General features: G+C 40.2%; 1 protein-coding gene across 4 annotated transcripts in view; it reads left to right on the top strand.

The window, feature by feature from the left end:
• Positions 1-15990, top strand: part of VEPH1 (ventricular zone expressed PH domain containing 1) — a 168259-nt gene that overhangs the window by 42409 nt on the left and 109860 nt on the right. For all 4 annotated transcript variants that reach the window (XM_081139204.1, XM_081139203.1, XM_081139202.1 and 1 more), the window contains 2 exons: positions 5567-5733; positions 13102-13311. In XM_081139204.1, the coding sequence (XP_080995330.1) occupies positions 5567-5733; positions 13102-13311 (377 nt within the window). The remainder of the gene's footprint in view (positions 1-5566; positions 5734-13101; positions 13312-15990) is intronic.

Raw genomic sequence — 15990 nt, 5'->3', positions numbered from 1 at the left:
TAGCTAGGTAAGATAGTTTTTCTAAATATATACCCAAGATTGGCAAAACTATAAGGAGAAGTTGACAAATCCATAGTTATGGAGGGAGATTTTAACATACCTCTCTCATAACAGTCCATTTTTGTCATAACTGATCATTTAAATGTCAAAAAAACCTGCTAAAAGATACAGAAACAACTACATAATTTAAAATTCAACTTGTTCTAGCTGGTTTTGCTCAGTGGTTAGAGTGTCAACCCAAGAACTGAAGAGTCCTGGGTTCGATTCCGGCCAAGGGCAGGCTCGACCCCCAATGTGTCTCTCTCACATCAATGTTTCCCTCTCTCCCCCTTCCGCTCTCTCTGAAGAGCAATGAAAAAAATATCCTCAGGTGAGGAGAATAATAATAATAATAATAATAAATAAAGTTCAACTTAATGAAATATAGAGAGCATCACCCAAGTTTCATAAAAAAATTTAATCAAACATTCGAGGAACTCATAATTGCCATCTTACCCAAACTGCTTCTGAGAGTAGAGTGTGCAGAAATGTACTAAATTATTTTTATATGTCTAGTAAGTATGATGCCAAAAAGAGACAAGGACAGTTCAAGAAATTGCAGGCCAATCTCCTTTAAGAACATAGATGCAAAAGCTCTAAATAAAATAGCCAAACGCAGCAACATATGCATAAAAATACATCATAACCAAGTTGAGTTTATTCCAAGACCTCAAGATTGATTGAATGTTAGAAGATCTATTAATTTACTACATTATCAATTTAAAGGTGAAATCATATAATCATGTCAACAGATGCAGAAAAGTTATTTAATAAAACTCGGCATTCATTCATGTTCAAACTAGGAAACACGAACTTAAGCTGATAAAATGTAAATACCAAAAATCTGTAAAAACATATATGTACATAATGGTGAATCCTTAGAAACATACTCTTAAAAACAGAAATAACAGCCTGGCTGGTGTGACTCAGAGGGTGAGCACGGACCTAGAATCCAGGAGATTGGGCTTTGATTCCCGGTCAGGGCACATGCCCCGGTTGCAGGCTGGATCCCCAGTGGGGGGCGTGCAGGAGGCAGCTGATCAGTGACTGATCATTGATGTTTCTCTCTCTCCCCCTCTCCCTTCCTCTCTCTGAAATCAATAAAGATATATATATATATATATATGTATGTATATATATATATATATGTATGTATATATATATATATATATTTAAATTATTAAAAAACAAAGACACAGGAATAACAAAAGGATACTCATGGACACTGGTTCTATTCATCAAAGTGTCGGAAATTCCAGCCAGTAAAGCAAGACAAAAATAAGCCACATGAAGAATAAGTTTGGAAGAAAAGAAACAAAGTTGTCATCAATTATTTGGAGTTGATTATCCATATGCAAAAAACATAAGAGACTGTAAAGACAGGTTATTAATAAGAGAACTGAACATGTTTTGTTGGGTGGAAGATCAACATACAAAAATCAGTTGCTCTCTTAATATCAGCAAACAACGGAAAAGACATTTCTAAAAAAAGCTTCCATTTACAATAGCAACAACAAATATGGGATACTTAGAAACCAATTTAATAAAAGATGCACACGGTACAACTAATATTACAAAATTTTATTGAAAGATGTAAAAAAAAGTCTACTTGGATGGAAGAATATATCATGTTCTTTAGTGAGAAGACTCAGTTTCACAAAGTCAATTGTACCAAATTAGTCTATACATACATTCAGTGTGGAAAAATAAAATCCCAACCTAGTTTTTCAAGAAAGTTGACAAACTAATGGTAAAATTCATGTGAAGGGGAGAAGAAGAATTTGAAGAAGGTGAAGAAATTTGTCCTGTGAGATGTAAAAGTTAATTATAGTTAAGAAAATATGTAATCAGTGAAGGTATGATAGATACCTAGAAACAGACCCAGACACATGGGAAACCTTATTTTGGAAAGAGGTATTACAAATGAGAAGGGCAAAAATTGTTGACTACTTAATAAATGGATCTGGAACCATTGTTTATAATAAACACACACGCAAATATATAATTAGACCCCTACCTCATATGTACAAAAGTAAATTCCAGATGGATTAAAGACAAATATAAAAACAAAACCATAATGCTTTTAGGAGAAAATGTAAGGAAAATTTTTATGAACTTAGGGTAGAGAAAGGTTTCTTAACCACAAAAATAAACTGTAAAGAAATTTAAAAATCAACTAGATTAAGGTTGCAACTTTAAAACTGAAAAACAAAACAAAAAATAGTGTCTAGATTAAGTAAGAAACATCTACAAATCAATAAGAAAACACAAGCATCCCAATTGAAAACAGGCAGAGGATATGAATGACCAAATCATGGGAGAGGAAATGATCTGTAAACATATAAAATAGGGTGTGCTAGCCTCATGAGTAATTAAGGAAATGAAAATTAAACCAAAAAAAAAAAAATGAGGTGGCATTTCACACCTCTTCAGAGCGGAAAAAAACAATGTCTGTCAAGACCAAATGTTGGCAAGGATGCAGAACAACAGAAACATGCTGCTGGTGGATGTGTCAGTTTTTATAATCATGGTGGTTGGTAGACTAGTGTCCCCCCCAAAGATGTCCATGTCTTAATCCCCACACCAGTGAACATAGTATGTATTATTGCAATGAAGATGGAATTAAGGTTGTTATATAAAATGGGGAGAAAATCTGAGATTATCCAGACGGGCCCAATGTAATCACAAAGGTGCTTCAAAGTGGAAGAGAGAGGCAGAAAAGAGAACCAGAGAAAGGTGTGATAAGGGAAGCAGGGTCAGAGACATGCTGTGGTGATTACTTTGAAGATGGAGGAAGGGGACCCCAAACCAAAGAATGCTGGTGGTCTCTAGAAGTTAGAAAAGCCAAGGCAACAGATTCCCTCCTACAGCCTCCAGGAAGGAACCCAGAGCTTGTAACATCTGAATTTTAGCCCAGTCAGCCTTCTGCACTTTAGAAAAGTCTGATAATAAATTTGTGTTGTTTTGGACTGCTAAGTTCTTGGTAATTTCTTATGGCAGCAGTAGAAAACTATCATAACCACTTTGCAAAGAAATTTTAGATCTAGAAACTGTCCCAGGTACATACCCTCTGCTTTGCTACTTAATTATATGATCTAGGGACCATCAGCATCACCGTAGAAGTTGGTTGAAATTCAGATTTTCAAGCCCTACTCTCAACCTGCTGAATCAGTATCTGTGTTTTAACAAGCTGCCCTGGTGATTTCTAAGCACACTGAGCTCAGAAGCAATTCCCTGAGCAGCCTCTCATTTGTATACAAAGAAATAGGTATAAAAATTACAGCACTATTGGTAAAAGCAAGTGTTCATAATAATATATCTTTCAATCAAAGAGTGTATGAATCAATTGTTACATATTTATACAATGGAATACTATACAGCTGTGAGAATAAACAGAGAGCTTCTTGGAGATAAAACTTCAAAATAATGTTGAATGGGGGAAAAGTGTGTGGCAAATAGATATGTTCAATATGATACTATTGATATAAAATTTAAAGCATGCAAAACAATACTATAAAATGCTTATTGATACATACACATTGTTATACACTTTAATCAAAGTATAAAAACATTCATGAAGATGATAAATACCAACTTCAGGATGGTGGTTGCCTCTGGGGAGACAAAGGAATGAATGGATGGGAAGCAATTATGGCATAAGGTTAAGCTCTGACCAGCTGGTTGGTAGGTGCAGCAGTGTTCCTTATATTATTGTCTGCATTTGTCTAATGACTTCAAATATTTCATAATTTAAAAGAATATGCTAATTTATTAATAGAATTTGTAGGATTTCTACACCAAAGTGTCTTCATCAGTTTCTAACTCAAAAAAAAATTCTTATGCATTTATTTTTGTGTTATTTCATCAAAATTCAAGTAAGCTGAAAAATGACTAATCTGGAGTTTTCCCCTTCAATGCTCCAGGGCCCTTAGGGAGCATTGTACCAAAAGCCTCATACCAATTTCCCGTCTTGAATTCCAACAACAGTCCTACTCAGCATGACCTTTTTTAGAGTTGATCAGTTTGTCCATATAACGAAGCTCTGTGATCCAATGTGCTCTGTATAGTTTGGGCATTATATTTAAAATTCCTGACCCTTTAAGGAAAAGCTCTTACTAAAAATAAATAAAATAAAACCATATTTTCCAATGCACACAACACTTTTTTAATTTCACCCAAGGATATTTTTTCCATTGCTTTTCGGAGAGAGTGGAAGGGGGAGAGAGAGAGGGAAACATTGATGTGAAAGAGACACATGATTGGTTGCTTCCCGCACCCCACGGGGCTAAGCCTGCAAATGAGGTACAGAATCGAACCCACGACCCTTCAGTCCAGGGGCCAAGGCTCTAACCTCTGAGCCAAACTGGCTAGGGCTACACACAACTTTTTTTTTTTTTTTAAAGAAAACCCTGACTATTTCCAACACCTTGTACTCTATGGGCATCTGACTAAAATCTGTTTAAGACTAATTCTATGAACCACATGTGGAAAAAGCAATTCTCATTATTTATTGTCATCAAATACATTCAGTTTCATCCAGAATCAGCCTTTTATTAAATTTACTTCCCTTTACTCTCATATCTAAATGTCCTTTATATATGAACCTGTCCCCACCATTTAATAAAGGTCTACATATGTGTAATCACTGCTTATTTGAATCTTTATGTGTATATTTTCTATATACAAAGCAAAATTTAAAGTAAATAGAGGCAAGAACATTCTTTTTCAAGAAATCCATAGGAACCAGTTCTCCAGAGACAGTTAAGTACTTGAGAGGAGTTTGAGAAAAAATCCATACCATAAAGTGATGGGCAGATGTTTCCCATATGTTGTTTGCAGATAAATCCCTATAGTTTATGTAACATTTTTTCTTGAGATTTTGCCGTTTTAAATCCAGTTGTTCATACATGTCTTTAAGGCAAATCACATGTGACAAACAAGCTGACTCTAAACTTCCCTTCAAACAGGGCAGAAATTAGGGATTTAAATTTGCATTGCTACTTTCCTAACTATTCATGAAAATAAGGCATAGTTTCCATATGTTAGTTGTGTAAGTCATGTGCCTGGTATTTCTCAGGAATGTGCACACATTCCTCTGCACTTTTTTGTTGTTGTTCAGTTTCATTTAGGTTCATGCTTGTGACACTGCTTAGTTTTCACTTAAGCTACATCCAAATGTTCTCATCAGTGATTCTTTATTGGAACTGTTTGCTTCTCAAAGGTGTGGTTTGGTTACTGTCAAAGTTTCCTCTCCCCTCATGGTGCATTACTCAGGAAAATTTTTCATTAGATAATAAAACTGATCATGTCGTAAAATATTCCCTTTTATGGAATGGGTTTATATTGTGCTTTCGAGATTTCTCGGAATAAGCAGCATAAGGTACTATGTAATTTTCAGCAGAAGACTTGGACATCAGCTCGTGCTATTTAATGAGTAAAGTGCAAAGGTTACTGCATCAATAGTAATGCTATTTCTCATGCTTATAGATGGATGAAGTCATCATTCCCTTTATTGTTTTCTCAACAGGTAATGCCATGTTGTTGAGGGTGTTACCTGCTGTGTATGAAAAGCAGCCTCAGCCGATTAACAGACACCTGACAGAACTCCTGGCCTTGATGCCTGAGCTGGAACAACCAGAACAATACCATCTCCTACGGCTTTTGCACGTAGCCGCAAAGAGAAAGCAACCAGAGGTAAAGAGTACATGATAAACTTGATGGTCCACACAACCAGGCATGTTTTGGGGTATGTGAACAGGATGTGTACTTCAGGCTAACTCTCTCATATGTCTATACATGCCCATCTTTAAATGAAAGCACTCATCCACTTTTTCTAGAACCGTAAAAGTCAGGAGGTGATGGCAGACATTGGGTACTGTCTTGGGGTTCTCCTGAGAAACAAAACCAATAGGATTTGTGTGTGTGTGTGTGTGTGTGTGTGTGTGTGTGTGTGTGTGTGTGTATTTATGACTTCTTATGAGGAATTGGTTTGTGCCATTATGGAAGCTGAGAAGTCCCACAGTCTGTCATCTGCAAACTGAGGACCTGGGAGAGCAAGTGATGAAGTTCAAGTCTAAGTCTGAAGACCTTAGAAACAAGAGAACTTATGGTATGAACTCTAGTACAAGTCCAAAAGTCTGAGGACCTGAGGGCTGGTGGTCTAATTCTGAGGACAGGAGAGGACCAATGTCTTAGCTCAAACAGGCATATGCAGGCCCTTGACAGATTGGATGAGGCCCAATCTCCACACTGGGGAGGGCAATCTGCTTTACTCAGTCTACCAATTTAAATGCCAATCTCATCTGGAAACACTCTCACAGACACACCCAGAATAATGTTTAAGCAAATATCTGGGTACCCACTGACCCAGTGAAGTTGACACACAAAAGTAACCATCACAAGTACAATAATAAAACACAACAAATGGGCAAATCTGTAGCCATGGAAGGACAGCTTTAACTTAGTCCCAGGAATCTATGGTTTCTCAGACAGAGCCAAGGAATGCCTTTGCATGCCTTGATTCATGAAGAAATCAGCCTATATTGACAGCAAGGCTCATTTTCTAAATAGCAAATTAGTTCTTGCTCTTTGGATTCAAGTAAAAAGATTGTGATAATTAGGATGCTTATGATTATCATAACAGAGCACCCAACCCACAGTAGGGTAAGCAATAAGAGGACTTTATTAGCTAATGTGATGGGAGAAAAAAAACTTCAGATGAGTTTTGACCCAGGGGTTCCAAAATAATGTGAACAGACAGTTTCTCTATCTCTGTTTCTCAGATTTCATTCCTAGGTTTTGGCTTCATTTTTCTGCAGGCATTCTCTTTGTGAGCTCAAGATAGGTGAGAAGGGCTTTCTAGACACTTTTGTTCTCCGACTTTCACCACCAACAGCAACATCTGAGAAAAAGTCCTGACATTCTCTGTCTAGGACACATACTCTACCTCTGGAGCTTCTCCTGAATGCTGAGGATCCTCAGAATGAAATTTGAGGCTACCAGGAAGGGCGAAGTAGAAATGGATTCTGGAGGGTACCAACACATGCACAGTGAGGAATAGTGGTCAACCCAAGGTTGTACCAATTATGGTTGCATCTATGCTCCATACTCTGATAATGTCAGTATCCTTCACTTGAAAAAACAATCAACACTAAGTTGAAAACTGGAACATTTGTGTTCAACATTCAAATTTACCAAAGGAAGGCAGGCAAGAATGGTCATCTGCATAATTAAACCATGATAGACAGCAAGATCCTTGTGGTGAGAAATGAATTCTTTTCTTCTGTATCAGACCTTGATATAGTATCTAATAGCATTCAATAAACATTCATAAAATCAAACTGAATTAAACAGGGTGATAGGTTTTCTGCAAATGGCATAAACAGGGAAGGCACTGAATTCTGCTGTAGGGGGAAACAGGTAAAGTATGCCATGCAGACCCACCAAGAGAGTGGCATCCGGGCCAGACCTGGATGAATGTGTAGCTGTGTTCCAGGTAGAGCAGAGATGCAAAGGGCCTTCAGGAAGTGGAGACAAGGCTGGCAGACCTGGAGAACAGGCTTGAGTCCCACCCCCCGAGATTTCAATTCAGTAGATCTGGAGTGGGGCCACCAATTCTGCTTTTTAAAAAACAGATTCCTGTAGGTATTGTGGGTGCTGAGTATGGATCCCAGAAAGAAGAGCAAGGGTTTAGGAAGTACCTACAGTGATGTGAACGGGCTCCACCTGTGCCAGGATCCTAACTGGTGGGTAGAAGTTGTGACAGGGCACTATCAACCCTTTGTTGATAGAAACAAATCCCATCAACACTCCCCTTCATGTTAAAGCAGCCCCCCTTGCCCTCAGCTCTTCATTAGCTCACCCTTGATTGCCGATAGCTCACAGGCAGTGAGCTAGAGAAGCGCCTGGTTCACCGTCTCTCTCTTAAGTTGTTCCTAATTAGACAGTGGGCAAGGGGAATGGGAGGAATGCAGTGGAAGGGTTTACTGAGAGAGGAACGTGAAATAAGTGCAACAATCCGAAATGAAGGCTGAGGCTTTCGATGATAGTCTAGTTCATTTAACTTCAGATGAAATAGGAAGCTAACTGAAGAGGTTCTTGACCTTGTGGAATTTGGATTAAAGTGGAGCTTTTCTTTCTGCATAAAAGCTGTGCCAATGCTCTGTGACTTGGAGGTAAAATGTTTGGGTTCTCCAATGAGGGCCAAGTGCAGGAATGCCTTCCTCACTGCCCCCCTTCTGTGGCTGGTTATAATCTGGCTTTTCATGGTTGAAGGGTCAATCGTTAGCCCTTGAAAAAACATATTCTCTATGGATAGCTGACGAGTCCATTAGTTTGCAAATGTGGCATAGCTTCAACATCAACCATACATCTGTGAGCTTCCACGTGGTTGGTGGAGCAGGTGGGTTCCCTTCCTCCATCACTGCCCTCTGGGTATCGCTCTCTAAGGAAACCATCCTTCCTAGGTAGAGACAGGCATTTCCTGGTAAGGGATTCATGGCTGGAAGCGCCAGAGAATCTTGAGAGTCCAGTTATAGGAAGAGGCCTGGTGATCAATTTTCCAAGTGGCCTTCTGGAGCTAAGTCTGCATTCTTGGCTGCCACAATTATGCTCTGGTCTAGCCAATGAAAGGAACAGACTTTAGTAACACATATGAGCATATCTGTTGTCATCCCCAGGACATGGGCTTCTAGCCCTAAAGGTACAGAAATAGATGGCAGCAAGTGGCAAGTTCAGCCCTCTGTAAATTAATGGCCAGACCCAGAGGAACTGCTTTTGCGGTCTGGCCCTAGAGAAGAGAGTCATTTTCTAGGAATTATCTCTCACCAGTGTAGAGCATTTCTATTTATATACCTAGTCCTACAGCACCAAACACAGCATCCCCAAGCTGACATGACTCAGAGGTCACAGATAGTGGTGAGAGGGAGTGTAACGCGTGGACACACACACAGTAGCTCTGCCTTTTATTCTATACATTTAAGTTATGCTGCTACGTTTCCAGATAGCCCCATCCATAAGGTGCCTGTGGCCTGGGGTGATAAGATGTGTCTACAACACTTTCGTTCAGTGATAAGATACTGAACATGTCAGCAGACTGCTATGGGGGAAAAAAAAGGCAGTGATTAATTCTGCTCAGGAAGGATCAGAGAAGATAAAGATAGGACCCTTCCCTAGGCTACTTGCTCTACAAGGTTCTGCTCTGGACCTGTGCCCCCATTCCCATCCCCCCCCCCAACACCATTCAAGTAACTGGGAATCCCTTTTCTACATATCTCCATCCTGCTTCCAAGGCTTGTACAGGCCTGTTTCCTGCGTCTGTGCTCCCAAGGACAGGTCATGTCAACAGTGTGATGCCACAGGCCTGATGGGTGGACGGATGAGCTGTGGGCTCATTATATATGGGCTGGAGTACCCACATACATGCATAGGAGACTCCTTGCAGGCCAAAGCCAGGGGTAGAAAGAGAAGAGAGGGGCAAGGGATGGGGGCTAGGGCTCATTCTTCCATGTTCCTTCTACAAAAGCCAAATACTGTAAATTCAAATAGAGCCTCCCAGATTCTTGTAAAGATATGTGTCAGGTAGAAGGAAAAAACTTCTTTTTAATAACTGCTGAATATTTGGGTGTGTGGCCTGGGGGCCTCCATTTGTACTGGCCAGGTCAGGTCCTGCATATGTTAGGATGGCCTGGAGGGAAGGCTTCCCAGAAGTCAGAGCTGAGACTGCCTTTGAAACTATGAGAGTTCTCATTGTGTTCAAGCCACTGTGGGTCGTCAGTGGCATGTTGCCGAGTCAGAGGGCTCATGGGGGAAGAGGCGGCAGATCTGCCCGTCACTGAAGACGCTGGAATGCTGTGGCACTGGCTTCCAGTCGGGGGCTGTGGGAGATCTTTGAAGTCTTGACATGATCAGGTGGGGCTCTAGGACCATGGCGCTGATGGGAGTGAGGATGCTGAACAGAAGGGAGAGAAACTTTAGGCTATGAGGCCAGTTTGGAAGCTTTCTCAGTGGTTTGTGGAATGGGGCTCATGGACTGAACCAAGTTCATGCCAGCTTCCCCTCTGCCAGCCATCTCTAAGGTCTGAGTGGCCCCTCTACTCTCAGCAAAGACAAGGCTTCTCTGAGACATGAAGCAGCTGCCAATGGGGCAACACCAAAGAGGCCAGACTAGAGGATTGCCCTGTGTACGGAAAATAAAACTTGTCCTTATTCAAGAATAATCCATCTAAAGCCCAAAACATCGCTTCCCTATCACACGTATGATAAACTTCAAGAAATATCTATCTTTTCTGTCACCACCATAATAAACTTTGGATTATCAGGAAACTATAGCAAATAATCAATTATTGTCTAATTGGTAAAATTGGTACCACATTGTTCACCTTGTTCAGGGTGTCTCTCCTCTTTGCTTCCTTTCTACATTCAACTCTGGTCAGGCATATGTGTTTGGGCAACAGACATAATATACTCTTGCACGACTTGAGGTGTTTGGGTGGAATTAGAATGAAATTTGCGTGACTGGGAGCACATGTCACAGAGATCTTGGTGTTCCAGGAAAAGGACATGAAGAGGAAGGCCTGGGAAATGGAGCACTATAGAACGGGCAGGAAATGTGTAAGCATTTCATTCCTCAAAGCCTCGGGTTAAGTGTGCCGCCCTGACCCGGAGCAGCTGGCTGACGCTTCTGCCATGTGTGCCAGGGATCCCTCGTGGCTTCTCCTGAAGGACAGTCGCTCCCTCTGTGCAGGAAGCATTTACTGAACTGTTCGTCCGCCTGTGCCAGTTGCCAAAAACTAGGCCAGTCCTTTCCTCCACAAGGACTAGATATGAATGTAAGGTTTCATTTTACATGTAGGATAACTTTACTTATCTCAAAACTGTCTTCTTTTAGGCCCCTGTTAGGCTATAGGGCACATGGCAGTGTATACGTTTAAATATTATGTGCAGCTATTCAAAATACGGGGTGTGCTTATCCAAGTGTTACTCTGTAAAATCATTTAGACTTGCCTTCCTTTGATGTGTTCCTCAGACTGACCTTCTGGCCAGGCTCTGTGCTAGGCACCGAGTATACAATGGTGTACAAAATAGAAATGATTCTTGACCTTGCAGAGCTTTCAGTCCAGCCTGCAAACAGACATCTAGGCCAGCAAGAAGAAGAGAGCGTGAGAAGGACCTGCTCAGAGCCATTTAGGGTATGATCGGAGCTTCAGAAGGGGCACTAGACTAAGAGAAGGGAAGTTGAGGAAGGCTTTTTAAGGAAATAACAGGTAATGTGACACCTCTGGAATGACTAGCAGTTATCCAGCAAGACTGGGGCAATAAGAATTACAAAGTGAATCACATGAGTAAAATCCCAGATGCAAGAGAAAGTTTAGCAGGTCAAGAAAACTTTAAAAAATTCAACGTGATTGAAGTGTGTGATATATGATGAGATCTGGATGGGGAGAGAATAGAATAGGTGGGTGAGGAGATGTCTAGAAAGATGGATAGAAGTCAGTTCAAAAAAGGTATGAGAGCAATGGCAAATTAGTGAGGAACTGTAAGCAGGGGAGGGTCACCGTGGTGGCCACATGTGGAGAAGGGATTGGACAGGCAAGACTGAAGGCAGGGAGAACAGTCGGGAAGCTGTTGTAATAACCCCAATGCAGGGAGATTGGCTCAGTGGTCTCCACTTAAATGCCCTTGCTGAGAGAGGACATCCCTGACCCCCAGCTTAAATTAGGACCCTGGGACAGTTTCACAGCAGCCTGTATTTTCCCTACATGGAATTTATTAATACAGTTGTTGTATGCATTTCTGTTGCAATTATTTGTTTTGTTAAATGTCTCCTTTACTAGGTAGTGAATTATTCCATGAAGTCAGGAACCTGTTATACTTGTGAGCAACTGTAACTCCAGCACATAAAACACCTTGCAGATAAGAAGAACTCAATACATATTTGTGAATGAGCAAATGGATAGATGAGTGGACATGAGGGAAGTGGGCAGATCTGTGGGATACTTGGGAGGTGGAATCAATAGGACTCGATGGTTGAGGCTGCTGATTGACAGTCAGTCATCAAGAATGAGTCTCAGATTTCTGGCTTGAGTTTCCAAGCAGAGACTGGTGTCACTTATGGAGAAAAGACACACTTGTGGCTAAGAAGTGAGAAAAGCAGGTTTGGGGCAGGGGGCGACTGTGAGTTCAGCAGGCTGAGTTATGCATCGGATTTGATTTTAACACTAGAAGCTACATTTCGAGTCTATTTTACCAAAAATGTAACAAACTAAAATGACAAACCAACAACAAACAAAAGAAATAAGCATGTAGAAATACGGATGAACAAATAGTTTTGACTTTTATGGTTCAGTTTTCCACAGGTTGTCCTTTGTAATTCTTTTATTTTAGCAGACAAAAAAATTTATTAAATTATTAGTATGTAACATGTCTGTATTAATAAGGTGACTTTATTCCACAAAAATTCACATTTTCCTTAATATGAGCTATCACATCTTTATAGTCATAAACATATTAAAATACAGCAATATTAAGGTATTAGGAATATAGTAGAAATTGCAATAATTTTTTATCTTATTACATTTTTGTGATCAGAGTGAAGAACTGAAGAAAAGTGGGAGCTCTTTTCTGCTTTCTTATTTTTATTACTAAATGTTTCCAAACCATATTTCTCCAATTTGAGGCCTTTGATTAAAGTCATCAAGGATCTTTTACATAGTTTGTGCTTTAAATTATAGCTCTCATGGTCGTTTGAAAGAAATAGAACACTTCTGATGAGGACACAACGCATCAAAACTTGATTTATGAACAGCAGCATTTAAGCACTTGTAAATTTTACTCTTCAACAGAGAGCACAGATTAAAAGAAAAAGAAACTGAAGTCTGTGTGATTTTATTGTAAATTTAAAATTCCAGACTTGGGAGATCTGCTTCAGTTCCAATAAGGGTGATAATCTCAGAACGTGTTGAGGTCAGATTTAATACAAAAAAATATTAGAGTGATTCTGATTTAATTAATTTTCCTCCTTGTTTCTCTTTCTTCCATCCTTCTCACCTTTCTTTTTTGTAGGTGGTTCAGAAGTGTATTCCTTTCTTAATCGGGCAATTGAAGGACTCTACCCATAGTGACGTCATCCTAAACATCCTCATAGAGATAGCAGGCTACAAACCAGTATCCTTGAACGGTTTTCTTCCAATGCTGAGAGAGATCAGTGAGAGATTTCCCTACCTCATTGGACAGATGGCGAGAATTTGTGGAGCTGTTGGGCATGTTGATGAAGTAAGTTTGGCTTTTTGTTTCTCTCCATTTCCCTAAATTCCATTGGCACACAATCTATTGAAGCTCTATGACCTACACATTTTCCCTGGGACTTCTGAGAGTTCCCATTTCTATTTCAAAACTTTTGCATGGACAGTGGCCTCTGGGTCAAGGGCACATTATAGCAGGGCTACATGGAAGGTTCAGAAAGTGAGGATTTCATTGCTGGAGTGTCACCTGAGGAAGGCGAAGGGTTAAAATGGAGAGAGCACTATGATACATTCAAGACCACTTTATAATACCAACAACCAATAAAGGAGTTTCATCTCATTTCTGTTCATAGTTCTGTTTAACCCAGGAGACCATCAGTAAGCACAGAGTCAGAGACCCCCATTATTAATGAAAGTCCATAGTTATCCTGTCAATAGGGGCCTGGACACAGTATGTTTTGGCCCCTCTGGATGATGTTACATGGGAGAGTGAAATAAATGTTCATGGATGTTTAAAAGTCCTAGCCTAAATATTTGCATGATGAAGTCTTCTGGCAGGGACAACAGGATGCCACCAGATCTTTTGGGGATTAGGCGGCTAAGAAAGAATTTCCAGAAGTTCAAGTTCTAAAGCATGTGTGCATGCATGTGTACACACACATGCGTGTACATCTGGTGATTTTATATTGTGATTTAGGATTTTTTCTTTTAAAAATAAAGGCAAATATATAATTGATAGAAGGAAGCTTTTACTTTTACCCACTGACATATAATATAGCTTTCTGTACGATAAATATAAAATTATACAACTCTTAAAAGGGATTTCATAGTTTATCAACTCAACCCCTTGATTCTACACAGGAGAAAATGAAAAACTGGAAAAGTTAAGCGACTTACCCAGACCCAGACCAGGTTAGTTGGTGACTCCGTTGGAATAAGATCTTTGGTATTCTTGACAGTCTTTGCAAATGTTGTGTTCAAATGGATCTTTGGTTCTGCTGAGATTTATAGAGAGCCTGGTGCCTTCCTCCTGATGTAGGGCTTTCTTTTCTAGATTCCCCAAAGAAGGTGGGAGAGCTGAGCTCCCAAGCAGCCTGCACAGGTCAACGTGAGGGTGGATCTTGTAAAAGGATGACTTTGGTAGGGTCTTGCCGCTTAGTCTAATCCCTTTCTATCCATTACTGTTGGGAATGTCTCTCACCTGCCACAATCTGCTTTCTGGTAACACTTTCCGGTGCCTTTGTCACCTTTGCTGCCAGGAGAACCTGCTCATGTGCCCAAGGGCTTTTAGGCCAACTTCAGCTGACAGCTCTTTGATTGAATCTGCTGGCCTTACAGATTTTTTCATGGACCAAGAAATTCAACCTCTGATGTGGGAGGCCCTGGAATCTTTAAAGTATACTCTTCATCTACTTTAATGGTATTCTTTTTGTCACAAATACATTCATTCATGATTCATTTAAGTATAGTAATGCACATTGCATTACTATTATGTTATCCTCACAGATAACGTAACCTATAAAAAACAAAAACTAGCCATATAACAATTATGCCATTGTAGGTTTTTTCTGTACTAAGGTAAATCTAAAAGAGAATGGTCTATTAGGTGACATTTGTGTCACTACAGGTGGGAGCAGAAAGAAGGGATCCAAATAGTATTAGGAATCACTTATTTCAGAATTCAGAATATTCTCTCCCCCCCCCCCTTCTCTCTCTATCTATTCATCTATGTTTCTCTCCATCTCCCAATCTCTCTTTCTAATGTGCCCATGAACACATTTATGTTTGAGGGAGAAAATATATTTTCTGGTGGTTCTGATTCAGCCTTCCAGTGGAAAACAATTCTAAAGCAAATGCTTCCCAATATATCCAGATATCAGGATTACATGGGAAACTTTTTTAATAATATAAGTTCTTAGGCCCCATAGAATACCTATTAAATAAAAATCTCCAATAAAAGGACCCAGACTCTGGATTTATGGGACCCTATGCCAGGGCAATTCTGATGCAGTGGTTTATGGATCAGTATTTTAGATCCTTTGACATAAAGTATTTAAAGCATTTTCCTCTTTTAAACTTAGAATCAGGCCTTGTCCATCACCCATCCTGCCCTCCCCCATCCACCCATGCTGATCAGTTAAAACTTTTCCAGACTACTGGAAACTAAAGAAGTTTAGACTAGGTGTGGCTGAGAGTAACACAAAAATTCAAGACAACAGTGACTTAAGCAAAGATACACATCTATTTCTCTTGCACATAAAGAAGCCTAGAAGGCAGTCAGTCTAGAGCTTCGTGTTGCAGAAACCCAGGATTTTTCTGCTTTGTTGCTCTATAATGCTTGAGCACACTAGAAAGCACACGGCTTCCTCCTCATGGTCCAAGATGGCTCTTCATCTCTACCTGTCAAGTCAGTATGTCAGCCAGCAGGAAGGGGAAAGGGAAGAAGACTTTTTCCAGACAAACACAACCTACTGTTTATATCCCGTTGACTAACTGGAACAAAGCTGCGCATGACCATACCTAGCTGTAAGGGAGGCTGCAACGTGCAGTGGCCATGTGCCCAGCTGAGTGAGAGAGGAGGGCGGAAAGCATGATGGGGGACAAGGAATGCCTCTGTTGCAGGTCGTCGAGTCATTTCATTGTTCTGGGTCTCTTTTCTCTTAAAAGTAGTTTTACACTGGTGCGCCTCCCTTCTGGCTCTGATAGTCTT

Source organism: Miniopterus schreibersii, assembly GCF_964146895.1.
Source record: "Miniopterus schreibersii genome assembly, chromosome: 5".
Taxonomy (NCBI): Eukaryota; Metazoa; Chordata; class Mammalia; order Chiroptera; family Miniopteridae; genus Miniopterus; species Miniopterus schreibersii.
This window is presented reverse-complemented; position numbering and strand designations above follow the sequence as displayed.